The following is a 27,600-nucleotide window of genomic DNA, read 5'->3' on the forward strand; positions in this document are numbered from 1 at the left end:
AGTTTCTCTGTTCTCTCTCTTTCGTCTCTTTTCATCAGCTGCCTCTCTCTCTCTTCCTTTGCTCTCTTTCCACCTCTGTTTGTCCTGCCTGTTGAAAGTGTTTTCTTCCTCGCCCTCGCTGTTAAGGTCAGCGTGATGGGGAGGAGGGGTGCCCCTGACAAGAAAAATCTATATATTGTCTTCTCTTACTCCTTCTTTAAAGCTGGAGCCCAATCTTGCTGTGTTTTAATAGCTGTCAACAACGGTGTCGGCAACAAACCCAGCGCTGCAGCCCCCACCAACACAACACGTGCTGGTCATCACTTGGTAACTCCTGTGAGTGACTCTCTTTGCTGGTTAAAGAGAGTGTGCTGGTGTTGGTATTCTGTGTGTGTGTCCGTGGTGCCATTGACTCGTCATGTAGATGCGGTTCTTTAATGATGTCTCAGTTGCCCAGCGAGAGCACTTGTCAGGGAGGAAGGTGAAAAGAGAAAAGACTCTGAACCTGCTGGTTTCTGTCAGGCAAAGGTGTTTCAGCTGCAGACCACTTTAAATATGTAGACGGCGAGGGGCTTTTCTCAACTTCCCTGCCACACTGCTGTACCACATGACGAGTCAATGGTACCACAGACACACACACAGGTCCCCCTTGTAAAAGAGATCATGATCTCAATGGGTCTTTTACCTGGTTAAATAAAAAAAATAAATAAGAAGCCGACACCCCTTTTTCAATTAAGTTATGTTTCATTTGACATGCATCACTTTTTGGAAAAAATAAAAAATAAAATCTTGTCACTGTGCTTTGCAGATGGAGGAGAATGAGGAGCTGAGAAGAGCTCATGATAAACGCCGTGAACGCCTCTGTGTGATTCAGAGCAGCTACAAGACAGTCAGAGAGCAGCTGAAAGAGATGGAGAAGTCCAATGGCTTGTGAGTATGCTGTAACAAACTCTTGGTACAGAACGCATTGGAGAAGAATGGCACCAAATAATTGTTGCACACTCACACAATGCACAGGATTGCATTCATAATACATGGAGGCTCTGTGCATACACAGACACAGTAACTTAGATATCTTCCAGTTCCTCCCAGCAGCAGTCAGTAAGAGATGTTTCAAAGCACATAACACACCTTGCCTTATGTTAAAAACCCTTGTGAAATGCTACAACCCTCTGAAACCACTCACAAATAGTCTTAGGGCCTCATCGCTCTCCACATGTTGTCTGACAAGACCTGAGTGCTGGATCTGGGAAAGTGGGAGAAATTCCTTCCTTTGCTTTTGAAAAGCTCAGAGGTTTTAAGCCCAGTCAATTTGGGCCGTTTTGTGCCAAGTGTGTGTGCGCTTCTGCGCGTCTTCTCCCTCAGTGTTCATTAGGATGTGAGAGCCAGAGGCTGGAGGTGTCTGGTCCTGGGGGGTGCAAGGTGTTTGAGAAGGCCTGTGGAGGGAGGAAGACGGGGGAGGGCCATTTCCTGCTTCGACCTGTTATCTTCAGCAGAAACCACAGGATTTTTACACAAAGTGGAAAATGTGATGGGAAATATCATTAATATAAGGGTCTCGTTCTCTCCATTGTCTCACCCAGCCTTTTCCCACTTTTTCCGTCTCTGTTTCTTCTCTCCAACAGCGTCACTGAGTCCATTTTAAAATGTAACTAAAGGTGCATATGTTTGGTGGCCGCACGGGAGCAAAGTGTTGACCCCGTCAGCTGTTTTCTCTCTGGGTTAATTAAAGAAAACAGCGGTGCAATGTGAGCCCGTGTGAAAGTGGAGTCGGGGAGAGAGAACGTGTTCGGTGCTCAGCTCGACTCAGCTCATGTCAGCTCAGCGTGGCTCAACAGCATGTGTCTGAGACAGTGGGAACAAAGACAGAGAGATGTAGAGGGAGAAAACTCTCAGAGTCAACACCAGTTGTGCTGCTGCTGTACATTTAAGTAGGTTCTCAAAGAAATGTTCCCTTTGGTGAAATAATAGACCTTGATTTTATGAGAAGACAACGTGTCTGTTTGTGTAAGAAGACAAACGGGCCCGTGGTTCGGAGTAAAGAGCTAAGAAGTCCATGATAATAAGACTGTAGTGTCAGTGTCAGTTGATCTGTATTTCATGACTGATTTGACATAAAATTGATGCAATAGGCAGCTTTGCCCTTTTCAGTCAGAGCCCTCCATGGCACCAGCCAGTCACTCAATGTTATGATCCTGGCATTCATTTGGCATTAAGCCCCATCCTTAAATAGCTGCCTAAACCCACTGGGGTAATGCCAGCTTGAATGAGAGACAATAGAAAATGACTTAAATACTCCCATTAGTGCTTGGAAATCAGGGCCCTAACAAGTCAGTGGGGATAGGCGTTGAGTCTCATTGCATTTCGAGCTTGTTAGGGATTTCCCTGTAGCTTCCATGCTGTGTTGTTGCCTTTTTGGAAAGATGCGGGGGGTCGTTTTTGTTCCCCTTTTGTGTGCAGGACCAAAAGATAAGACTGTGATGTGTCTCCTTCCTTACCTGCCACACACATACACACACACACACACACAGATGCCTGTATTACAAATACTGCACTTTATAAACACAGTATGCACCAAATAAACTATGTTAGTGATAGACTCTACCGTCATTTTTCTATACCTTCCAGATTTTATTTTCCCTCATATCAATCTTCACTTCTAATCAGCAGAATAAGGTATCGTATTTGACAATTGGTAGCTGTAGGGCAAGCTGCTGAGTGACGTCATCAGTGTGTGTGATAGCCAGTCCCGCCCAGAACGGAACTCCCAGCCAATCACAAGGCAGACGAAGGGTCCACTGGCTCATCAGCATGCAGGTGGTGAGCAGTTGGCCAGTCCCAGTGAAACCACCCTGCCATTCACCATTACCACCATATTTTCCTAAAATGGCATGAAGGAGCTGCAGAAAAAAGCCAACTTCTTCTTTATATTAGAGAAGGGAAAAAGTTTTTTAATCAGACTGGGGATGATGGGGGTGAGCAAATAAAATTAAAGGTTATTAAAGCATCCGTACTCTGATCAAAGTTGCGCCCATAAACAGATTCCCCCTGAATCAGAGCAATTAGCCGCAGCGGCGTGGAAAAGTTCTCTCTATTTCCTCCTGCTTAATAATGGAAACTAGGATGCCATAGGGGAGGAAGCACTGAGGCCTGAAGAAGATAGCTCTCTCATGGCTCCATGTTCAACAGCTTTTAGGCCCACTGTAAACAAATTAAAATGTATAAAGCTTTACCGTGACTTAATAAAGCTTCATACACCTTTCATAAGGAATGCAGTTGATACACTACATACCTAAAACTCACACAGAGACAATTCAAACAGAGCTGTGGGTAAAATATCATGCACTTTTACAGCTCCAGGCAGTGTTAAGATCGCTTTGGCTGAATTTGCTCTGTGCTCGCAGCAGAATGAGTAAAAGTGTATCAATCTGTGTGACTATACAGTGAGATTATCCGTTAAGTAGCTTTGCACTCTGGGAAACTAACCCAAGCCCACAGATAGCACACATATACGCTCACACACACATACACTGCGAATAAGTTCAAGAGCTCCAAATTGCTCACAGGGGCATTAGCAGTATTAAATGAAAACATTTGCCGTTCCTCAGTAGCCTCCAACTCCCAGGCACCAGGGTTTAACTAGTATTAGCGTAGCGTGGCTGTGTCTACATTGCCAATAATGACCACGGAAAAAGGAGCCCTCCGCAATAGCAGTGACCCTCACAATCCATTTCCACACCTCTACCTCACTGAGTAAAAATGAGGAACGGCAGTATGTGTGTCGGTGTATGTGCGTGTGATGAAAACGGTATTCTCTTCTCATCTGCTACTTTTGCAATCTAGATTTCTCACTAAAAGCCATTTTAGTTTGCAAATTAACGGCTAATTGGAATCGAATGTGTTGGGCTAAGACTGATTGATGAGTTGGGTGTGTGCAGGGATGCAGTTGGGAACAGCAGGGACAGTGTGTGTGTGTGTGTGTGTGTCTGTGTGTGAGTTGAAGGGGAAGTTCAATGGAGGGGGCAGCCACTGAGCACAAAGTGTCATTAAGTATTCATAAGTGAGGTGTAGACATTTGAATGACCTCGTTTGCGAGTGTGTTTTTGCCATTATTTACATTTGCATGGCACACAGGGAATGGTCCACCACCCTGCCGCACGGGCGGTGCCCTGGGCTCTAGCAAACATGCATACGTGTGTACATGATTTGCCACTGAAATGTCAAAGTCAAGGCTGCTCATTTGAATACTGCTAAAGATGGCTGAATAACAAAAACAGAGTGAGACTAAGGGGCCTTGTTACCCCATGTGAATTGGCCAGAGGCAGCAAGGTAGCGTACAGTACCAAACATTTCCCTTGTTAGTATGTTTGCTTTCCGTGTGTCATAAGTGAGGCTATCTCTTCAATTCTGCGTGCCTCTACATTTGTGCTTTTGTCTTGTATATTGTGTCCAGGCCAAGTGGAAGGACGAAGCATGCAGAACCGTGGCAGCTGAGACAAGAGAACAGTGATGCGGTGTGGAATGAACTGGCCTACTTGAAAAACCTCACCAGGAAGCTCTCCATTGAAAAGTAAGTCACCTGCTGTCAAAGTTGTCTGGTCGAGACATAGATAGTACCAGCACGGAGTGTGCACTGTTTAAAACTCCTCTCTCTCACATGTGTGCACACATACTGGCACACACTCCCACTGTCCCCTCTTGTTTGTGGGTGTTAACATTTGAGTGTGCCCTTCCCAGCTTCACAGCATCCACCTAGCCCTCCACATCATTACCAGCCAGCGGGGGCCAAAGCAAGATCATTAGACTCGATGCTCATTTGTAAAATTGGCTGCCCAGAAATTCGCACATAAAAGTGCAGGAAGTAAAATCACATTATCAGAATCCCTGGCTGGGTCTTTGTGAAATAATTGCATGTTTAATGGATCATTTATGCCAAACTTTTGTCCTGTTGCTAGTGTTATTAAGTGAGTGTCAATAAGATACTTAAACTACGTACAGTCTGTAAGCCGTAGTAGTGTTATTTGCTGATGTTGTTGACCTAGAGTTTGGTGACTGTTCTGCAAGGGGTATTTTTCATTTAATTTCTTTCTTTGTTGCTTAGTTTTTTCCTTCTCTCTCTCTTTCTGTCTCTGGGTGTAGCGCAGCCATTGTCTTGTTTGATCTTGAGGAGCCCCTGTAACTGTACCACTATAACTCTATGATGCTACACAAAGCTTGGCCTAAAGCCACAGTCTTCCTCTCTCCTATCTCCCCCAGCCTTCACCTCTCCTCACCTCTTCCCTCCTCTATCCTGTGAATCTGTACCCTTCTCTTCCCCTCTTCCTACTCGTCTTCCCAGTTGCCTCCCTCCGGCCCACTGTGATGCTGCAGTAGGCTGAGGCCAGAATTCTGGTACTTGCCCCCCACCCCGTCTACCGCTTTTCCCTCTGCTCACCCCCCTGCCCTGTCCTCCTAATCCCAGCTGAGCTCATTATGATATAGCCCGGCTGCCTCTCTCCAAGCCTGAGCTGTCTGAGCTAATTACAGGCTAGCAGCCCTAGTGCCGCCGATGCTGCCTGTTAAGGGATGTCCATCCGCCTGCCTGCCTGCCCGGCCACGACTAGAGCTGAGCAGAACGGAGCTCTGGATGGTCGGGGGTGGGGTAGGGGGGCTGCAGTGAACACGCAGGGTCCTTGGAACTGACCTGCAAGGGGAGGGATGGAGAGCGGCTGGCCTCTTTTCCTAGCTGTGTAACCGGCCTGTCCTCCGGGGTTAGTGTTGATCCCCTTCATGTGCCCCTGACCAGCTCCACCTCATCTCCTCCATTCCTGCCCCCAGGGCCCCTCCTTACCCGGGTGGCTGGTGCAAAGTAAACTTGGCCGGGGTCTTTAAACTTGTGCTTTAGAAAAACTCTCGGTTCCAGGGCGCACATCGGCACACACACATAGCTCGGCGTGTTAAACTGAGCAGAAGCACACTGCCCATGTTTATTCCATTTCTCACGTTCTTCCGTACCAGTTGTGAGAAGGAGTGAACGGATAGGGTTGTTGGGATTATGAATTGAAGCCAGTTTAACCAAAACAGCTTTCCTCTCCTGCAATGCAAATTTCTGTGGAGAGACAACAGAGAAGGCAAGCGTGTGTGCTTCATTGTGCTTCAACAACAAGAGTTTGTGGAAGCATAAGTGCCAGGAAGCTCTTGGGGCAAGCAGTTGCAGCTTGTTGTTCCATTGACCGTATTATAGTGATTGTGCTTGTGAAGGTTATGCTAGATAAGTGTTAGAAATTAACCACTAATGGCTAATTAACTCCTGGCAGCTGAAATAGTTAGGGCCAAATGAAGGCCCCTTATAAAGCTTTAAATGCTTAGTGGCGGCCTTTAGAGGAGCGTCTCTTTTAAAACTCTCCATTTGTTTCTCATTCACTCTTCCTCATTGTCATGATATTGTGCACAGATGCTCCCTACCACCTCCTCCAAAAAGAGCACTTGTAAAACACTGTCTTGAGGCCCAAATGACCATTTCCCAGAATGAATATTGCTGGGATAACTCCTGCACAGTGGGTCCCTACAGTGTTAAGAGGACGTTATAAAGCCCACGCCCCCCCTCTAATCTCTGCACTTGAATTAGAGGTTGAGCAAGAAGGTGAAACGGGCCTGTTTGTCTGCTCCTTCAGCCGATTTACTGAGGATGCTGTGAGCAAAGAGAAAGTTCATTCTTTGCCAGCTTTTTACATGACTCCAGACAAACATGTATGTATTGCACCAATGTTTATGTGCCCCTGGAATCAGGTCATTTTTAGGTCAAAGCCACTTTGGCCTTTGATGAATACAAATATTGGGGCATTGTGGCCAAAACCAATGGTGCAATAAGTGATAATTACATATTATGAAGACAAATAGTATCCAAGTCAGTGTGTGATTATTGCACTGAGTTTATTAAAACTGGAACCTGAATGTTTGACTTTTGCACAAAATGCTGTCTGATTGATTTTTTTAACATGTGAAAAACTCATTCTGTTAATTGTTATTGTTATATTTAAATGATCAAATAAAGCCTATAAATGGGCTGAGGGTTATCAAGAATAATTTGAACAATTTTTAACACCCATGCATAAGCATGTGAGTCTGAGATCACAGGAGCAGTCACAAAAAATGACTTCAAACACTTTTTTACACTTACACACAGCAGCTGACAGACAGAGGAGGTCAGATTATTTCTGTTTCTTATTCTGTTTCTGTTTCTGGCTGAATGAATGTTACTGTTATTCATAAAAAGGAAGCTAAAAAAAAGGGCAACGAGAATGCTGAGCGTTCAAGTTTGATCAGGAGTCATTAATAAGCCTGTGTAGCACATCGGGTCCAGGAAAAAAGTAGTTTAAGAACACGCACGCAAGGGCAACCAGTGCAGAAACTACCGATAATTACCGTCAGTTATCAATACAAACACACATTATTAGACTGTAAGCACTTAATCAAACCAATAACTTAACTACAGTCAGTAAATGTCAGACAGCCTTATCACACTGTAGCAGTAACATAGTGTTTCTGTGGTGGTGACAAATCAATAAAAATATTGAGTGCTCCCTGCACTCTCTGGAGGTAAAATATTACGGCAAACTCTGTTTAAGCAATATGACATATTAACGATTCCTCACACATCCGCAGAAACACATCACCCTAAAAACACAAGATGAAAGATGTCATATGTCGACATGTCTTGATTCACCAAACTGTGTTTCCTTGCAAACTTTACAGATTTTGGATTTTGTCACCTCAACTCTCTACCAGCCTCTATTTCAGTTGGTTTCAAAAAGGAGGATTTCTCAGTAAAATACATTGTGGTTGGTGGCATAGACCTATCAGCATCACTGTAAATTGTATATTGCTGAATGCCATATAGAGATCTCACAAATTAGAAACTCATACAGTTTACACTACACTATACAGCAATGTGCATGTAAACTTTGAAAATCCATGTGTATTAATACTTAAACCATACAGTGTGTAGCTGCTTGTATTTATCACATCACGTTAAATATTAGCTGCAGGTTCGCTGTAAATGTTTACAGAGTGAGAGAAACTGTTGTGGAGATAAGAAGTAGCTTAGAATGAGGAAATCCACAACGGCCAGTTTGGAACAGGGCATGCCAAACTGGGCTTGTGGCAGAGGGGTCATTACAGCCACACCCCAGGGCTTCCACAACCGTGCTGTAGTTCCTGCCTTGTACTGTTTACCTGTTGTTAAAACCAAAGTAAATGAAGAAATTGGACATTGTGTCATGAAATTTGGTGTGAAAAATAATCAATGTACTGGAAACGTTCTTTCTTTTCTGTCACTTAAAAAGCTGTTGACAGGAATTCAGTTTATGTGTCAGACTCAGAAATTCGTGTGGATTAGAAATGGTGCAGTCATGTTGAATTTGTCCCTTCATGAATTGATGCTATCCATCTCATGAGTTCAACTCTCTAAAATAACCTCTCCTTTATGGAATCGTGCGATTATTATGCGCTGACAGAATCTGAAATGAAGACCCATTTCTCAACGTTTAACCGGTTTAAAATAACTCTCAGATGCACGCTGCACAGACAAACTAGTCGACACCAAGGATGGTTTTTGATTGAGATTTCCTTCTGGTTATAGTAAAGGGCTGGAAAGCAGCTATGGACAGGGTGGGCTAGAAGATTCGCAGTGGGATCATACTATCTGCCTCATTATGCATCTGTCTGCAGCACTCCATGTCCGTGCTTGTTAATTGTTGTTAAAGGTCTGTTGCTAAAAGAGGCAGGGATTATTTAGGCCCAATAAACAGAATAAACACATGCAGCGCACTCTCAGACTGAAGATGCTATACTCAGACGACATCAAAGCATAAATTAGCTAGCGATTACTGGGGAAAAAGCCTTTGAGATCATTTGCGCTGCAGCAGCAGCGTAAGCTCCTGTGTAGAGAGTGACCATTATGGACGTGAACCTCCCCAGTAAGCGACGTTGACTCTAATTAAGTTTAATAAAGTTTACCCTGGTGTTCCTCACATTTCTCTATTTCTTTTCGTTTCATCTTGATTTGCTAAAAGGTATTAGAAGTAATGAGTGTCTTTTGCCCCCCGGACCAAGGCTTAGTTGGAGGAGGGACACATTTGCTCGCACAAACGCACACACACACACAAACAGCATGTTTTATGCATGTTTTTAAATCAGACAACTAAGGTTTTTCCTTCATTAATTATTGGGTAAATTAATTATTTTGTTAAAAAAAAAACTTGGTTTATACTTAGTTATTAATTATGATGCAAGCTTCAATGCACCATTAAGTTTTAGCTACAGTAGCCTTATAATAAGATAAAATTAGAGCATAAAGAATGTAGTTAATTCAAAGAACCAAACCTTAGAGATAAAATTAACACATACAGTAGAGAATGTAATGTGCCTACAGTGTTTCTTTTCATATTCAAATAGTCATGGACTTCGGAAGTGGTGTTTTCTTATACAAATGTCTTTTTCTTCCTGTTTAATAAATACAAAATGATGGTATTGTTTTATTGCACATTAGGATACCTAGCGGCATCAACAAGCCTCTTAAACAGGGAATATTGTGGATGTCTTAAGTTGTTTCCACCAGTGGTTATTGCATGAATCCCCACTTACCTCTCATATCAGTGGCCTGTGGCTGGAGACTCTGTCTCTGTTGCTGCTGCCGCTGCTTCGCCTGCTGGTGAAGTACAGCACTGAGCCATGGAAACTCCATCAGTTACCATTTCTGCTGACAGCAGTGGCTTATCCACCCAAACTCCCTCCATGAATGCACAGCCCTCTAGCCTAAGCTTAACCATAGGGGAATCCCCACCACACCCCCCAAAAACAAGATTCTTTCCCCTAGCGATAAAAATGCCAGAGGTGTTTTCGCTTTCTCACCCAATTCCCTGTTCTTCCTGTGTATTTTTACGTGCCGAGCAAGAAACCAAGAGGCGCCTGGCATGTGAAAGCAACAATGGCTGCAGATGATGTTGTGTTGTACACCCTTGTGGATGGAGGCTGGCAGTTTGTGCTCTAAGCTGTGTTAGGTGCAACGCAAGTAGAGACGAGATCAAATGACATGGAGTGGATAGCTCAGGGCTGAAGTTCTAGCGCTGCACGAGAGAGAAAATGTTTTCAAAAATGGGCCAAAAGAGCGACGTGAGACACAGACTTACATTGCAGACCACATCATTACCAAACATAACACCTGTCTGTTGCCTTTAGTTTGGCTTCTGCCAAGAAACTTCATTTGCTTTTATGCCAGCTGAGAGTTATTCTACCTTAGGTAAAGCAGGTAAGTTGAGAGGGAATTGAAAATTGTCCGGCTAGCTTCATTTGAATTATCATCCAGATTTTTGATGTGGAATACTCTATAGGAGATATAGCTGTAGAGATTTCCTACATGGGTATGACAGGAAAACGTGGTTTCATTTCAGATTAATTTCAGGTTAATGGAGGTAGTCTAATGTAGGGAAAATGTTTTTCAGGTGGAGGCTATAACCTGATGCAGATCTAAAACACAGCTCCTTGAGGCTGGGATTTAGCTCAGTGCTACAGCAGCCTTACAGTGTCGCCTGAACACCGTTTACAATAGTCAGAGATACTCTGTTCCCATCATGAGGACACCAATAGGCTAAAAATAGCAAGCATCTGTTTATCAAACAATTTACTCACACAAGGAAGCCAAGTGTGAGGAGTGAAGACTGTAAGGGGAGATTGAAGCAAACACCTTTCAAGGAGACATTTTTTTGCAGTTGAAAATGAAGTGTAGTTTGTTTTAATGTGTCATGAAAAGAGAAAAAGGTTGCACAGATGTGGTTGTATTCAGTGGTGTAATTAAATGAGAATTTTCCATCATTGACCAAATGAGCCAAAAGTGTTGACAGACACTATAATTCCAAATGTGATGTTTTGACATAAAGCAAAAGTCTGCAACATTGGGATTCACATCACGTACCTGAACAAAACTAAAGGAAATGCTGTGACAATGACTTTGAGCAGAATACCAAAATACACAACACAATGATTGAACTTGTTAATTTTACTTTCACCAAATTACCTTGGTGAATATTGAGGATGAATGACTGAATTTGTGTCATTGCTCTTGTAACATTCCTAGCTCCTCTAATTCCCCGTCTATGACAGACTGCAGCACACACTGTAACAGCTGAGCGTTACTGAATAAGGACGCAATAGTCTTCCATCTCTACAATGTTGTGATGTGAAACTGGAGGCCTCTGGCCAATGAACTCCATCTGCAATCTAATCCCCTCTCCATCCAAGAAAGTATGCTTATCCTTCAACAAAATTGAATGCTTTGCATATGAACTTTGGTTTAGCATCAATACCGTCAGCATCCGAAAAGGCATAAAAGAGAAACATGAGATGGAACAGGCTTCCTCCACATACTGCATATTTCAGCCCATTTGTTCCATTAACATCCTGGACACATAAGGCAGTGCTGGTGCCTCATCGACTTGAGTTCATTTATGGAGGAAAATCTATAGAGGAGCGACACATATCCATCTGCTTCCTCACCCCCCTCAGGGAAAGTCATTTGTGTACTTATTTAAGCTGCGGTCAGCCATTAGACCAGGCCTCTACTGGACTGTGTGGGCTAAAAAGCTAATTACTTTCTTTCCCTGCGCTATGGCGATAACTTTTCCCAAGTCATTTTCTTGGCATATGTATGGAAAAATCTCTTGGTTGATCTAGCAAAATTAGATTAGTTGAAACAGGTGTCTAGTTTGAGTTAATTGCCATTATGCTCATCATAGTTCGCCGTAGCCACAAATGCCCTGTTAGTCCTCAAACACTTCAGAGTGTATCACGCATACTGCACTCGCTGCACGCCTTAAGAAGTCAACCAGAAGGAAGACCTACTGTTGTAATGAGGTTAACTGAGGGAAGAATGCCACTACAGTAGCAGCAGCTTGTTTCTAGTGTTTCCCTCTGACTCTGTGGAGCAGAGGGGAGGGAAATTAGGTGTGTGTTTCAGGTGTGGTTGTCTCAGTGGGCTTGTGTGTATCCTCAGTAGACTTCAGTTGGGGTCCTAATAATAACTTGAAAGTGCAACGTCTTGAGCATGGCTCCACATAATTAGCCTTTAGCAGGAATCAAGCTAATTGCAGAGAGGTAATTGTGCACACTTTCCAGTCTGTTTGTCTGTTACACACACACACACTCACACAGATGCACACACACTGTACTTTCCTACCTTGGTGTTTCATGTTGCTTGTCACTTTGATTTCCAGATGAATTAAAAAGCATTTTAATTAGGTGATTTTTTTCACCATGTCGTCTTTTCTGTTGGGAAGAGAAAGCCAGTGCATGAAATTCAAGTTAAAATGTGTGATAAAAGTTTCTACAATAATTGAGTCCACAGTGGAATCTAGAGAGATATTTGTGGAGATTTAAAAAGATACTCATTATACTGTACAAAGCTCGTGTTGGTCGTGGTTTTCTCTTTATTTTTGTTATTCCATTCATGTTTGAGGAAGGATAGATTTGACGTCAGAGATGTGAAAAGTTTACCGTGTGTGACTGCAGAGCTGGTCTGGAGGAGGAGCTGGACATGCTGCGGGTCCAGGCTGCTATGGACCGGGCCACGGTGAAGGAGCTCCACCTGTGTCTTGCCAGTGAACACCAAGGTGAGCCCTTGTTTTTCCCTTTGTATTGCAAAAGCTTTATGGCAACTTAAAAATAACCACCTAAAAATGATTCTTTAAAGTCATTTTTGTCTTTTCCATTTCTTTTTTCACTGTTTCTTTTCTGTTGATCTGGAAATATTTTGCTTAAATTGAATTTATTCCTGCATTAATTTTACGGTGTTGCTCTCTACAATGTTTGCCAAGGATGTTGCCACAGTAAAAACACTGGAAGCATCACCTGTAATGGTGGAAAAGTAAGCCTGTTTAACATGACAGCACCTTTAAGCTATCCTCTCACCTCTGGGCCACGTGCGTTAGTGAGCAGAATTAATAAGACAGCTCCCAGTGGAATTAATAAGACAACTCAATTAAGACTTGATCAACTCCCTGCAAATTGATTGGGAGATCAAGTAGTGCTCATCTTGTCTGCATATATCATTCCCAATGTTAAAATGCACATCGCTTTCAATCAAGTCTGCAAGCTTTTGTCAGACGCTGACCACCGCAACCGCTGGCTTTAATTAACTAGTTCAATAACAAATCTGTCCTAGATCACTTTAATTTTCTTCACAACCAATGATGGTGTCTGGTGGAGATGCACGTATGTGATTTAAAGGATGCCACTAATTAAAATAGTGGATCCTCTCCTATTGACAGTCTTGTCAGGAATACTACGAAGTAATCTCCTTCAAAAGGACATACTTAGTTTTACATCTTCTCAGACACTAATAATCACTAAATATAAATGTTGCCCCAGTATCTGCTCTCTTCTCTTCTGTGTGATCATGTTTCACTTTCTATCAGGTAAAACTCATTCAGAGCAGTGTTGTAGATGACTAGTCTCACAAAAATGTTCAGAGCGGGAGTTTAATGCTCCTGAAACTGACACAAAGACCTTGAGAGTAGCTTTACACAGTGTGTTCTGCAGTACTGGCGTTTATGTTGTAGTGCCACTAATGTTAAAGTTGTGTTCTCTCTGTATAAAACATGCACTCTTGGTACCATACCAGTCTTTAAAAATCATGCATGAAATGATGTGGAGTTACTGTGAGGGGGCAGGATGGTAGTTGATAGTTGTTACATCATCACAGTTTTAAATGTATTATCACAATAACCAACTTGATCGCATTAACCGATGTTACTGAGTAGGAACACACCTGCTACACTGGAAAAACACAGATGCATAAGTGAATACCTGATATATTTTATTTCAAAGGACATGAAGCACTTTTTGATGTAAACTTTTTTTTCCTCACTGTTCGATATTTTACTAAAATAATGGTTTTATACATACAAAACTCACTTAAAGGTCCAGTGTTTAGGATTTAGTGGCAGCCAGATTAGATTAGATTAGGTTGCAGATTGCAACCAGCTGAATACCCCTCGCCTCAACCCCGGCTAAAATGGCTGTTAAAACATGAAAAGCTCTCTTTAGAGCCGCTCTGGGGCTACTGTAGAAACATGGCGGTACAACAAGGCAGACCCCTTGGAAGAGGTCCTACTCCCTCTGTAGATATGAAGAGCTCATTGTAATGTAATGAAATGCAAAACAGTTCTTATTTTCACGGGATTATGCACTAATCAAAACATATTCACAAATATTTCTATTCCATTTCTGCCGTATTCTGCCAACAGATCTTCTGAAATCTTGCACTGTACGTTTAAATGATATTTCACATTATGTTATTGAAGGAAAAGACAAAGACTAGGTCATGGAGGCACCGCCTATTTTCGTTCTATTTTAGGTTTATAAAGTTGTTAAAATAAATAAATAAATTGTATATTGCATGGAAGATAAACTGTGTGAGTCAGTAAATGCCAGTTTTCATTATTTTTTACTTAAGTAAGGCTGTGACACTTTGGCAATATTTGGAATATTTACATCTGGACAACAACCAGCATGTTTAGAGTCAACAGCAAGTAAACTCAACATTATTAAGAAAAAAAGTGCGAGTGGCCACAACATTTGCTCCTGAAGAACCTCTGTGACCCGAACAAAGGGATGGAGGGTTGAAGCGCTCACGCCAGGATCACACTAACCAAAGGCAGCAGATGAAAGGAACGGGGCCTTTGTGCTGCAGCCCATGAGGAGACGTGGGAGGGACGTTAATATATGCCGCAGTGCCAGGACCTCCTCCAACAGCGAGTGACTAGGGAGCCACCACGTCTTCTTATCAAGGTAGTGCTGAGGTGCCAACTCCCAAGCCACCAGCACTGGAGCTGGATAATTGTCTCCCAACCTGGTTATGTATCCAACGAACCCAGCAGCCCTCTTGTCCTATTTGGTGCTCTGTCTGATTGAATGTGACATGCTGGGAAGACAAAAGAGCTGGCTAATTCAAAGTAACAAACTTCCCTGGGCCAAGCGTCAAATGCAAAGCAAGGGAGCAGCAGATCCTCACAACATAACCCTCTCTCTTCTCACTTTCTCCATCTATGGCTTCTTTTTCCACTCAATCTCCAAAAGATCAACTGACCTGAAAAGTCAAGATCCTGAATATTTAATGTTTTCACCCTCGTTGTACAAATTATTTTGGTCGTCCTGCCATGAATGTTTAACGGGAGGGAATGAAAGGCAGAAAGTTTTATATTGTTTTGTGTTGTCCTTTGCATCTAGGTGAGCAGAGAAGATATTGCTCCTTCTGCAGGTGCATGCTGTATGTCAAGCAGTGACACTGAGGCTTGTTGCATTGTGTATGCGCACATGAATATGTGTGCATCAAATCCCCGAGCACTTTGACTCCTGCATGCATTCTGTTGTTATCATAAAGCCTAAATCACATTTTCCAAGGCCACTATTGAAGTGCTCAGAATAAAGCAGCATGTTAGTCTGCGGAGATTAGTTGTCCATCGGGGAAACATAGTGGACTACAAAGCAGTGCAGCCTGGGGCTGTGTGCTCACAAGGGATTCAAGCACTTCTCTTCGTTTGTTTAAGATCCCTGGAGAGAGGTTGCACATAGTATGTGCCAGTGTGTGCTTTTGAACACTGTTTTCCTATTTCCATGTGGACTACTAAATAAAACAACTTTCTGTTAATCGGGAAGAAAACAGGCTGTTTGCTAAGATTTTAGGAACTGGAGGTGGATTTTAGCAGTGAAAATGTGCCGTCCCTATGAAAACAGCATCAGTGATTCTGTGTTCCTTTGATTTGATTGACAAAAGAAGAAAAAAAGCGACTGGAAATGGAAATGAGACCTTAGTAATGCTAATTGATTTAATGTACCCTCTTTTTTATCTTTCTATTGATTGAGCAGCCTGAGTTTGACACATCGTGTCACAATAACATTGTTCCCCTTTGCAGAATTGCTTCACAAAGTGGTAGAGGAGCGGCAGGTCAAAAGCAGCACTCCGAGAAAGCTTTCTGTTTCTTCAGAGCGAATGGAACAGTCGTTTAAAAAGGTACAGCGCTATGCCGTCACTAAATGTTCTTTGTCATTGCCAATGAAAGGAACCTGGAAGAGCCATAACTACACACAATGCCAGTTTGAGTTTGCTCAAATGTTCTCACTCTTTGGCCATGTAGTCATTTCCAAGACAGGTGTCAGCTAGGAAGAAGTTTGTTTTTATCACAGATCAATAAACTTCTACAAATAAGCAAAGTAACTATAGAGGTGGAGTAGAGAAAGTTTTACTATGTTATCCCAGAAAACAGGAGATAATTAAAGCTAAATTCTTATCAGTAGGTTGCACATGTTAATGCACACATGTTTTTAACTCCCCTGCTTGCATGAGTTTATATGTTGCCCCCCCTTCTGCCGTCATGGCAGTGAATTATCAAGACTGGATATAGCCATCTAATTTTGTTTGAAAGGTACCAGGCTTCACCAGCGGGCAGACTGAGAACCAAATACAAGGGAAAAATTGCCTGGAGGCACAAACCCAGCAGGCATCCACTGTTCTCTTAAACAGTCTCCACCAAAGATCTAACAAATAGACTAAGTGCTCCTGGTTGCTGCCTAGTTAGGGGTGATCAGGGTAAGGGAGTGCCAGTCAGATGTCCGTAGCCTTGCCAGGCTGGGGAGTGGGGTGGGGTGCTGCTTCCCTCATTGGTTCAGCCATACACGCAGCATATATGCATTGGCACATAGACCCTTGAGAAAATGTCTAGAGGGAGAAACTGCTGTGCGCATGCTACCACACACAGGTCAAATCAGGAACTGGCCTTTCTCATGCTAATTGTCACTGATATCATGTAGATGTAGATGTAACTGTAGAGCAACAGCAGAGCGAACTCAGGCTTGGATTGTTGTTGTTTTCACCAACATTGCAGCAGCAGTGTGTTTAGAAGTTTTTATGGTAAAAACAACAGATATGCAAGGGGAAAAACACTGACTATGTTGTACCACTGAGGCCCCATATCTCTGATTCCTTCAGATTGAACAGCTGGAGCGGAGGATGATGTCCCTGGAGGAGGAGACGGAGAGGTTGAGGGAAGAGAAAGAGCAGCTACTTGAGGCCAAGGAAGACTTGGCCCACAACTGCTGCAGACTCAAAGCCTCCCTGGATCATCTGCGAACCCAGGAAGCAGTCCGTGAAGAGGCAGCCCAGGCGCGGGCCCTCGCCCAGGGGGAGCGGCATCGCGGCGATATCATGGCTCTAGAAGCCCGGCTGGCTGCCTCTCAGAAGGAGGCTACCAAGCTTCATCATCAGTTGCTAAAGCTGAGACAGGAGCTAGGGATCCTCAGAGCAGCCAGGGACTTCTATAAGAACCGTGCAGCAGGACCAGCGCGGGCAGGCGGGATTGCTAACAACATTAGCAGCAAGGTCAAATTCAAAACAACCAGACTCAGAGGTCCACTACGCCAGCGCAGCCACCGAACAGTCAGCCCCAATCAAGCCATCAGCTGGCAAGGCCGCAGCCCCAGTCCCACTAAGGACGAGTGGGAGGACATGAGCGTCGATAGGTAATGATACACACGCACACACAGATGCACTTACTCTCACTGCCTGCCTGCCTCATTATTTTTAGGTGGTGTGAGTGGCGAGGGTGGGCTGGCTGAATTGCGGGGGGGGGCCCACGCAGCATCGAGGGGACAGCGTGCATATGCAAAGCGTAAGCAAATGGGTGATTGAATTTCATCGTCTGTCTAGTTGGTATTCAGGAGCCAAAAGAAGAATGCGAGCAAGAATGATAGAGAGAAGGAGAGAGGAGGGGGAAACTACTGTCAGATCCTGTGAAATATCCTGGGACGCCTTGCTTGGAGCTTATTGACTGAAATTTGCATGCAAAATTAGCCACCTCTCCACACAAAGTTGAACCGATGCCAGAAAAGCCCAGGGATAAGGGGGCCGCCACAGCCTTGATACCTTCCAGTGATGCCATTTTCATGCACTAGTCACGCTACCCCGAAATTGACAGTTTGGCAGTTTGATTTAATTTACTGGTCCTTTGCATATTCACTAACCCCCCCTTGACAGCGCTAAGGATCCCCCTGCAAGTACCAAGCCCCCCCACTCACCTCCTTCACCCGCACACACACACACACACACACACGCACAACCATACATGCACGGAAGCTAACCCCACCCTGTGTATAGTCATGTTGGTTATCTTGTGGCATGTCAGTTCACAAATGTGTGTGTGCTTCTCTTATTTCCTCCTGTCCCATCATAGCCCCCTCCCAACGCACACACACACAGACAGACACACACACGCACGCACGCCTCCTTTCCATCTCATCCACCCTCCTCTTTCCTCTCCTCGCCTTAATTTAGTTAGATAAATTTTGAATGACCCCACTCGGCTCAGTACCAGATGTCTACAAGCTGTTTAACACCCTGTAAATTAAGAACCATCGACAGTAATTATTTCATGTATGTTTTATGCAAAAAAGCCACTGAGCCAACATTTGTTGAGTGATGGTTGGAATGATTTGATTTCAAACACTCAGAGCTATCGCTGATATTTATTTCCCTTCTCTTTCTCTCCCTGTGTGCCTCTCTCTATCCGCTCTCTCTTTTGCTCGGTTCAACTAGCTCGCCATCTCTTCACCAACTAATTCATCAGGCTGTAATCCACCCCATCTCTATCCACATGAGGCCGTTTAACAGGGACTGGGTGCAGCTATGCCCCGCTTTCCTAATGCCCCTCCATGTGGCTAATAAGCAGTAGTCTAATATACGCTTTACCTGAGAGGAGGATCTAAGTGGATTTGTGAAGAAGGGGTCTGAACTGAGACGTTGTCTTATTTAAGCGCCTGTCAACTGATTTGTTACTGTAAAGCCTTCTGCATCTCTTATCTCGCAGCAGTCTTCTTCAGCAACCATGTCTGGTAGGCGCTCCCGGAAATACAGTTTTCCCGCCTAAGGAGGTTCGGCCTAAATAGTGCCAAATAAAGATGTCAGACTCGTTAAGGCTACTGACAAGTCTTTGTTTTTTCCCCTCCTTTTTATCGCTCCCTCTGGCTCCCTCTCTCAAGTTTTGAGCTGCTGGAGGCAGCTGACCATTTTGAGCAGATCAGCAGTTTTGTTAGAGAGCAGGACAGAATGAGAGCAGAGGGGCATGGAGAATATCGCTCTGAATCATATTGAATTGTTCTGTTAGTAAATCTGTAGTGTCTGTGTTTTTGATTGTGTTTCTATGTTTGATATGTTCTTAATCACCTCATTATAGATGGGGGACAAATAATTGGCAAGGAAAAACAACAGCATAAAGTGTCTTGCTTTGGTTTTGGGCTGCCACAAGCCACAAGAACAGGTTCAGTTTGTCTTCTCTAGTATTTAGGATTAATAGTGAGTTCAAAGTTTAGCTGTCTCACCAGCGTGGCGCTAGTAGTATCCAACTGCATGTAACCTTGGTCTTAGTGGTGGTGATTAGCGAGCCTCAGCAAGTCCCTGTGCCCCATCCAGACCGGGTTTAACCCTCACTAGCCCCCAGCCCTGTCATGTTCCAGTTAGATCCTCTGTCTGTGGTCTTTACCTCCGCTGCCTCTCCCAGGCCCCACCTTAATAAACCCGCCAGCGTAAATGTCACTGGCTTCCACCTTCACGTCAAAGGTCACTGTCAATAAACCTGTGTGTGTGTGTGTGTGTGTGTGTGTGTGTGTGTGTGTGTGTGTGTGTGTGTGTGTGTGTGTGTGTGTGTGTGTGTGTGTGTGTGTGTGTGTGTGTGTCCATCAGATACAACTTTGCCTGGCTCCGCTCAGCCGTGCCTCTCACACACGTCTGTCACACACAGAGGGCTAATGAAGGCCACAGCCGCTCTCATACATGTTGATGCATTCACCATCAGCACCAGACACTGCAGCTTTTCACTTAATTTACACCCACATTTACACTTCCCAGCTCAGAAATTGGATGGGACATTGATTTTTCTGTTGGGCGGAGGTGGGAGGGGTGGGGGCGAAATGCACATATTTTTTCTTGATGTCAACTAAATCAACCATAAAAGGTAAATTGGATTTTTGTCCAGTGGTGGTACTTTCAAAACCAGGGTTGTGGGTTCGACTCCAGGCCTGTAGTAACCCGTCTCACTTTTCCCTGCAGTGACAGTGGTGAAGAGTACTTGGACAGTCTCAACAGTGTGTCCTCAGGGACAGCGCCTCACAGACAACAAGCTCACAGAAAGGTTGGTCCGCCCCTCATCCTGGAATTATTTTTGGAACAGAAAGTGAATAAACTTCTACAGTTAGATGAGATATGTGTGCACGCCTTTACAAGCTCCCTCTGCAGGAGTAGCATTTTACTTTCTGTTTAGATTTATATGAACAGTCAGCCTTTGAATCATGTGTGATCTTTTTGAATTCTGCCACTATTCCAGCGGTATAAGATGATCATAAAAGCTATTTCTGAATCCTTAAAATACTGATTACAAACTGTCACTCAGTTATTGAAGCATAAGCTGTGTCAGTGCAGTATAAAAGTTGTACTTTTTGATACTAATATTCCGAGTAAATGTGTAAAGAAAGAATCTATTCGTACCAAACAGAATTTGATTTAGTTTAAATTATGTAAACAGCTATTTACAGCTACATTGCCACAGCCATGCAACCGGATGGGATTAATTGCCACGTCCATTTTTTGTTTATTTTGCCTTATAGAGTGATTTAAGGAAAGTGCTGTTTGCTAAAACGTTGCCAGATTTGAATCAACAGCGGTCAAAGTGTTGAGTGAGATCATGCAGATAGTGTTTTTTATTTTATGTCTTCTACATCTTCACAGTTTTCATCTTCTACACCTGTGTGAGCTTCCCATTGTAAAGGCACAAAAACAAACTAACAATCAGACTTCTATATAGGTAGTATTTTATTGAGGTTTATGTGATTAGTCAACGTATGGATGATTGTGAGTATTCCCGTAACTTGATTTGGTCCGTGCCACTTTATACACTTTTTAACTGGCTGCTCTCTTTGCTCTTACATACACAAAGGTTTCCTGTGTGTGGTTGTCGGTGCTCCTTCTTTTCCCTCTCCTCTCCACACCATGAAATCAATAGGCCTGGACCCTTGCTCTTGTCCACATCAAACCACTTCACAGCAGGACATGGCAGCTCCAAACCCCAGAGAGATATGTCCGTCAAGAAGAGAGATGAAGAGAGGAAAGAGGGGGACCTTTAAAGATATTGTCTCTCTCCTCTCTTCTCGGGAAGGTGGAAAGAAAGAGAGGGTTGTTGTTGTACATGTAACCAGGGAGCTGTCAGGGCCCTTCCTCTCAGATCGCCTTTAGTTTCCCCGGCTCCAGATCCGCTAAACGTGCCCATCAGCTCCTCCCGGGCTCATCGCCATGACAGCCCTGGCCCCTCACGACGTGCTATGTCGCAAACCAAAGGGTTTGTCTCCCCTCGCCTCTCTGCAAGGTACCGTGTGATCAAACCTGGCACTGATCAAATCCTACCTGACCCCATATTCAAAGGAAACAGGCAGAGAAGAAGGAGGGTTGTGGTGGTGTGGGGGGATTCTTTGATGTCGCTACAAACGATGGTGCAGTTGGGAGGTGTCACACATGCACACAGGTTTACACGCTTATGAGTGCAAATGACTCTACACGCTCACACACACGCGCGTCACACTGTAGGTTTTCAGACGGTGATTGAACAAAGGCGGCATTTGCGAGCATCTGTCAGGAGTAATATCCGTGCTGAGGAGCGTTCAAGTTGAAGCTGGTTGAACACGCTCAGGTGAATTATTAAAGCTCGTGGTGATTTGTCTTGTCGCGTTAAACTGAGCACTCCCTGTGATCATAGTGTCATTATGAGCTGCGTTTCAGGAAGCGCAACATGTCAACTGCTTGTGTTACGTTTAACAGCTGCTTTTCATCTCCATGTCTGACTTTTCTGCACCTTCAGTCCTACAGGTGTTCACTGCTCTCAAACACAGAGGCACCGGCGGCGGAATCTGGCAGAAAACAAGCCGATGTTCCGGCCCGAGGTAGCATACGTTTTCCTTTTTCACACCCATGCAAAACTACAAAAATCTAATCGACTATTAACTGAAGCAGGAAGAACACTCAATGTATGTACACGCCGTCGATCGGAAACAAGTATTTAAGAAGTTAACAAGGTTTGTTTTTTTGGTTTGTTCGTTTGTTTTTTCAGAGCTTGACACTCCTGAGTTGGTTATAAATGGAAAATGTTAATCATCACAGCTTTCACTCGTGCATACACAAAGACACTTTTACATACACCTGTTAACTCCCAGCAGTAGCTTCTAAATAGGGATTTGTTCCGTGCACTTGTCAACTCTGAGGTGCCTGCGTGTACTTCCTCCTGTTAGACGATGAACAGCATGAGCCCTGGGAACGAGGGACGAGAGGAGAGAAGAGGAGGTGGAGGAGGAAGAGGATGCTAATGAAGACCCAGCGCTGCTCCTCCTCTTCTCTGCAGCAGCGCATAGAGTCCCTACAGCGTCACATTGACATACTGCGAGGCGCCAGGAAAGATGCTGCGCTTTCAGCCAGAGAGCTGCGAAGGGCCAACGAGAAGATCACAGCGCAGCTCACCTCCCTCACCGAGAAACTCTGCAGCAACAAGCAGCTCACACAGGTAACTCAGGGAAAAGACACCGGGAGATGAGTAAACGGGAAAGCCAATTGTAAGTGTTGGGAAGTTTCTTATTTTTCTGTCTTTGTCTTCCTCTTTGTGGTTCTTTTGGATTTGCTGGGTGCAGCAGTAGCAGGTCCTTTGCCCTTATCATGCTTAATAAGTGTGGCTGACAGGCCTACCCTCGCCTGTGGAGGTCAGCACCACGGAGCAGAAGAGAGGAGGAGAATCTCTCTCTCCCTCTCTCTCTGCTGTTGTCTCATCCCACTGAATGTTTCAACAGGCCAGATCTCCACAACAATCTGTGTCACTAGCAGTTACATTTCTCCGAATACGTGCAGCTGTGTGCACAGGTATACACGAGGTGACTGTTTTTCATAGAGCCTACTGCCACACACTCATTTAGTTATTTAGTATCTGCCTCCAGGAAGGAAACTCTTTGACTTCGTATAGACTATAAATAAAACACCAAGCACTTTTGCCCTAAACAGTATCTTTCCTGTCAGGGCCTCCTTGTGCACACTGACATATGAACACACACACCAACACCTAGACAGACACAGTCGTTAATCCGACAGGCAGGAGACTTCTTTTGGGGAATTCAGACATAGCAGCAGCCAGTGAGGGCCCACTGGATGCCTGATTAGGCGCATGTGTCTGTATATCTACTGTGCAGAATAGTACAGATACAATATATTGGACTTGTACACACAGGTCAGAGTGCAGCCCGCATAGTGTTGCTACCTAGGAAGTGGCCCTCATGCTCCCACCCAGGCATCTGATTGCTGAGGCCCAACGAGACCTTAGACTCAGACGCAGCAGTAAAGGCACATGTATGCGCGCACACATACACAAACACACACTGTTGCGTGAATGAGTGGACAGAGAGGGATTTGTTGTCTTCCTGTTTGTTTCCTCTTTCCTCCTGCAGTATTAATGCCACTCCACTGGAGAAAGTTGGAGCTGACTGAATGGCCAAAGCCAGGTCTTGTTGCCCTCTCTGGAAAGGGCAAGAGGTGATGGACTTTGGGCTTGTTCCAGCCGGTCCTGGCCAACTCTCCAACTAAAACTCTCTGCTTGTAATTGGCTTAGGACAGCCTCCACAGGGGCCATCATGTGAGAAGTAGCATGGCAGTTTCACAGAAACTTGTTTGTGTTGCTGTGTCTTCCTGATCCTTCGGCCATTCCGTCCTTCCCTTGTTGCTTCCTTCCTTACCTCCTTCCATCATTAAGTCCTATTTCCGTATTCCTTCCTTTCTTAGTTGCTTTCCTGCTTGTTCTCTTTTTTTATTCCCCTGTAGTTGTTATTAGTATCATTGTTCTTTGTATGAACCTGGATTTGGGGTTTCTAAATGTGTTAATAACACATTGAGCAGCTGCTATTTAAACAATATTTTGCTGCTCTAAAATCTGTAACATGAGAGAGGAGCAGACCTTCAGTGCCGAGGTGTGATGTGCTTAGTCGTGCTGTACTCAGCCCTACATGTTCCAGCCTAAGGGGAACATGTGTTCAACAGCATGGTGGCACTTTCATCACTCAGTCACCAGCAGCACGGTATCCCCACAGATGTCTCTATCAGCAGCAGTCTAACAGAGCAGTGCAGAAATCTGTGGATGCATCACGCTCTTTTCCCTTTCTTCCCAGCATGTTAGTCTTAAAGAATCATTCCTGTTTATTACAGCAGGGGTCAGCTATGAAGACATTACACTCAGCAAAGTAATTGCTGGGATCTGGAAACATGGTTGGAAACAAACCAACAGTTTAGCCAGGTTATCTAAACCACTTTATTTGGAGGTAAAACTGAAAGCGTATGCCTGGCAGTGTCAGTCATGATGCCTCATTGCACCTGAAAACTTTGTGAACTCAAAGCCACGGCAAGTGCTGTAGGGGCAAAGTTGAAACAGAATGTCAGTCCGTGAACTGTGATAGATATTTGCACCTTTCACCATTCACCTTTCAAATAAGTTTTATCTGACCAGGAGGTTTGTTTAAATTCCGTCTGACCAGCCGTGTTTCTTGCCCTGTCTGTCCTTTGGTGATGTTGCCACGCTCCTCGATCTCAACAGTTAACCTTGAAGTGTTGATATTGCTGTTAGAAATAACTACAAAAATAAGACTCAAGTTGTAACAAACCAGAATAATCCATTAAAGCGACATAAGAAGCTTAAAAAAAACCTCAGGTGACAGGTGTATCATACCCCCCTAATCCCGCCATGTCTTGACGAAATGTGCTAGTCACGCGTATCATCCAAATATGGGATCATTTGGTTGTTTGGATTATCTACCTCACTCATTACGTCCTCGTGTACTTCACTTTACAGTGTGCTGTGACATCGCCTCTCAAATTTACCAGCCTCATCTCGTGTCCTACCCTCCTCTAACATGCAAGGGGCTGGGATTATCACGGGATTAGACTGTGCAGCAGACATAACTGACTGTACTTAAAACGCTCCAGACTTTATATGAATTTTAATGATAGTTGCAGTGAAAATCATGTAAAGAATCTGGCCAGCATTTATTTAGCATGATTTATGTTGACAAATTTATTTAGATTTTGGGGTTTGCATGTATGACTGCATACATTAATTTATGCTCTTGAGCATGTGGCTTTCAGCAGCCACCTTTATCCTGCTTATGATTGGGTATCGCTCGGAGCAGCGAGACAGTGAGACCACAACTCAGATGGGAGAGAGAGAGAGTGAGGTGTCCTCTCTTCCAGCCTAATAGACGACCAGTACATCAGTCCATGTCAGTGTCATCTCTCACCAGGGCTGTAAATGGCCTGTGAAATCAAAGCCTGTCTTACAGGAAGTGTCATCAATGCCACTCTTAATTCGTGCTCCACCGCTACTGCAGCCATAGCCTCACGTTTGGATTCTATACCCGTCCTTCTCTCTCTCTACCGCTCATTCTTCATTCTCCCTCTCCCACCCTCCCCGGGGATATGGCATGTGCGTCTTCAACAGAGCAGAGGAAACCTAAAACAAGAAGGATTCTATTAAAAGGTGTCAGCCAGCAACCAGATATCAATAACCTCCATGTATGCAGAGCAGAAAGCAAACCCCTGGGAATCTGCGGTTTCACTTGGGTGTATTTGTGTGTGTGTGTCCTAGCATTTAGCCCATGTGTGCAGCACACGTCTTCATGTATCATGTCTCCTATTTGTGCCATTAAGCATTCTTGATGTTTGAAATGATACCGTATCAGCTAATTGTGGCAATATTGAACCAAACTTACAGAGATGTGTTTCTGTCTCATATTTTTTTTAATAAGCAGCCAGAGAGCTTTTTTGAGCTCCACCGCACACGTGTGGTTGAAAGTGTTCACCTCAGATGCTTATGTTTAGAATCACTGATACACTGTACATTGTACATGATCAGCTAGTGCCATTATCGTTCATCACACTAAACCCAACCACTCACCAAATGCTGAACTCCCTCTGTCCCAAAGTGCTCTCTGATTCTGCAGGATGGCTTTATTATGCATGCCAATCACAGTGAGAATTAGGCCCTATTGACTGGGCACCGGCATAATCTGTCTCCTAATTAGCATAAAAAAGGAGATTTATCACAGCTGAGATATTAAAGCAGAGCCTGCAGCTCTCCTGTGGCTAAGGCATACAGTATTTCCAACATATTGTGTTTACTTTGAGTCTGCGTTTATCACATTCATGTAATGTGAATTTAAAATAAAGACCTGTTTAAGTCAGGTGTTTTTTTTTCTTTTAGCAGTTATACGTTTTTACATTGTGAAGAAAAGATACCCGGGGTTTGGATCGACTCAAACTTTTTTAGTTTAACGTCAGTATATCCTGTCTTCCATTACTTTTTACCTCTCGTCATCCTATAACAAAAATATTGGTTTCCTTGGTTTAGGAACAGTAACAGTAGGCAGAACTTTTGTTTTTAGCTGTGGTATCATCGCCAGTATCTGAGTCCACCAATTTTGTCTGTCGCTCAATCTGCAGAAGATGACCTCTGACCTGGCTGGTATGGAGCAGCAGAAAAAGGTTCTGGAGATGGAGCTGGAGCAGTGGAGGCAGATCACGTTCCCCCAGCAAACTCCACCACCACCACCAGCACCAACACCACCAGTAAACGCAGAGTGCTCATGCAAGGGCAGGACCATCCCCACCTCAGCTAATCCTGCCCCTCAGGACCTGGGGGCTGAGGTCAAACAACTTCAAGCCAAACTTAAGGTTAGCGGTTATAAGTCACGAGTAGTATTCTGGGGTTAATGAACTGCACTCACACTTTGTCTTATTGTGCACGCCCTATTAGGTAAATCTTTTAATAGGATGATGGTGTTAAGCACCATGTTCATTTCCAATTTTGTGCACTATGAAGCTTGAGTGCATAATACCATCAATAACAAGGACAATTTTGAGAGTATTATTTCTCTTTGGCTCAAAAAATGCATTAACTTCTGTCTGTACAAGAATGTTTATGGACCAAAATAGGAAAATGTAGTTTATGAATTTTGAACATGTGAGTTTGAATTTCCTTTTGGGTGCCTTTATGCATTTATGTTTTTAGTTGGAAAAAAAAAACAAGCAAAACAAAAATCGATATTTCTGAGTCACTTTACCATCTGACTGGTTTGAACAGCCTTCAATCCTTCAGGTCTTTCAAAACTCTGAAAGAAACTCTGTCAAGGTTTTACTTTTAAATCATGTAGTGTAAAAAAAAACAAACCAAATTCTTGAGCCTTTCAGTTTACACTCAACATCACCTGAAATTGCATGTGATTTCGACATGAATTAGCATTTCTTATCATTTGATCTTATTACAGAGCACCTGTCAGAAAGATGAGAAATGGGGAATAGCAGTAGAGACGTGCCCTACATCACTGGGAATAAAGTGTGAGTGGTACCACAGTATTATCACCCTCTCCACAGCCAGCTCATCAGTGTCACCGAGCAGATTGCTGCTGTCGTTGCACACAGCCAAGGAAGTCATGTCAGGTGACAGCAAAAGGGAAAGGCGAATGATGCACTGT

At 43.9% G+C, this 27,600-nt stretch overlaps 1 protein-coding gene across 2 annotated transcripts in view; it reads left to right on the forward strand.

Annotated features, from left to right (window-relative positions):
* The window catches only part of cntln (centlein, centrosomal protein), an 84,437-nt gene that overhangs the window by 30,303 nt on the left and 26,534 nt on the right, over positions 1 to 27,600 (forward strand). For both annotated transcript variants that reach the window (XM_041933209.1, XM_041933208.1), the window contains exons 12-20: positions 788 to 909; positions 4,433 to 4,549; positions 12,523 to 12,623; positions 15,927 to 16,024; positions 17,000 to 17,529; positions 20,111 to 20,192; positions 21,909 to 21,990; positions 22,336 to 22,604; positions 26,570 to 26,800. In XM_041933209.1, the coding sequence (XP_041789143.1) occupies positions 788 to 909; positions 4,433 to 4,549; positions 12,523 to 12,623; positions 15,927 to 16,024; positions 17,000 to 17,529; positions 20,111 to 20,192; positions 21,909 to 21,990; positions 22,336 to 22,604; positions 26,570 to 26,800 (1,632 nt within the window). The remainder of the gene's footprint in view (positions 1 to 787; positions 910 to 4,432; positions 4,550 to 12,522; positions 12,624 to 15,926; positions 16,025 to 16,999; positions 17,530 to 20,110; positions 20,193 to 21,908; positions 21,991 to 22,335; positions 22,605 to 26,569; positions 26,801 to 27,600) is intronic.

Source organism: Chelmon rostratus, chromosome 3 (genome assembly GCF_017976325.1).
Source record: "Chelmon rostratus isolate fCheRos1 chromosome 3, fCheRos1.pri, whole genome shotgun sequence".
Lineage (NCBI taxonomy): Eukaryota > Metazoa > Chordata > Actinopteri > Chaetodontiformes > Chaetodontidae > Chelmon > Chelmon rostratus.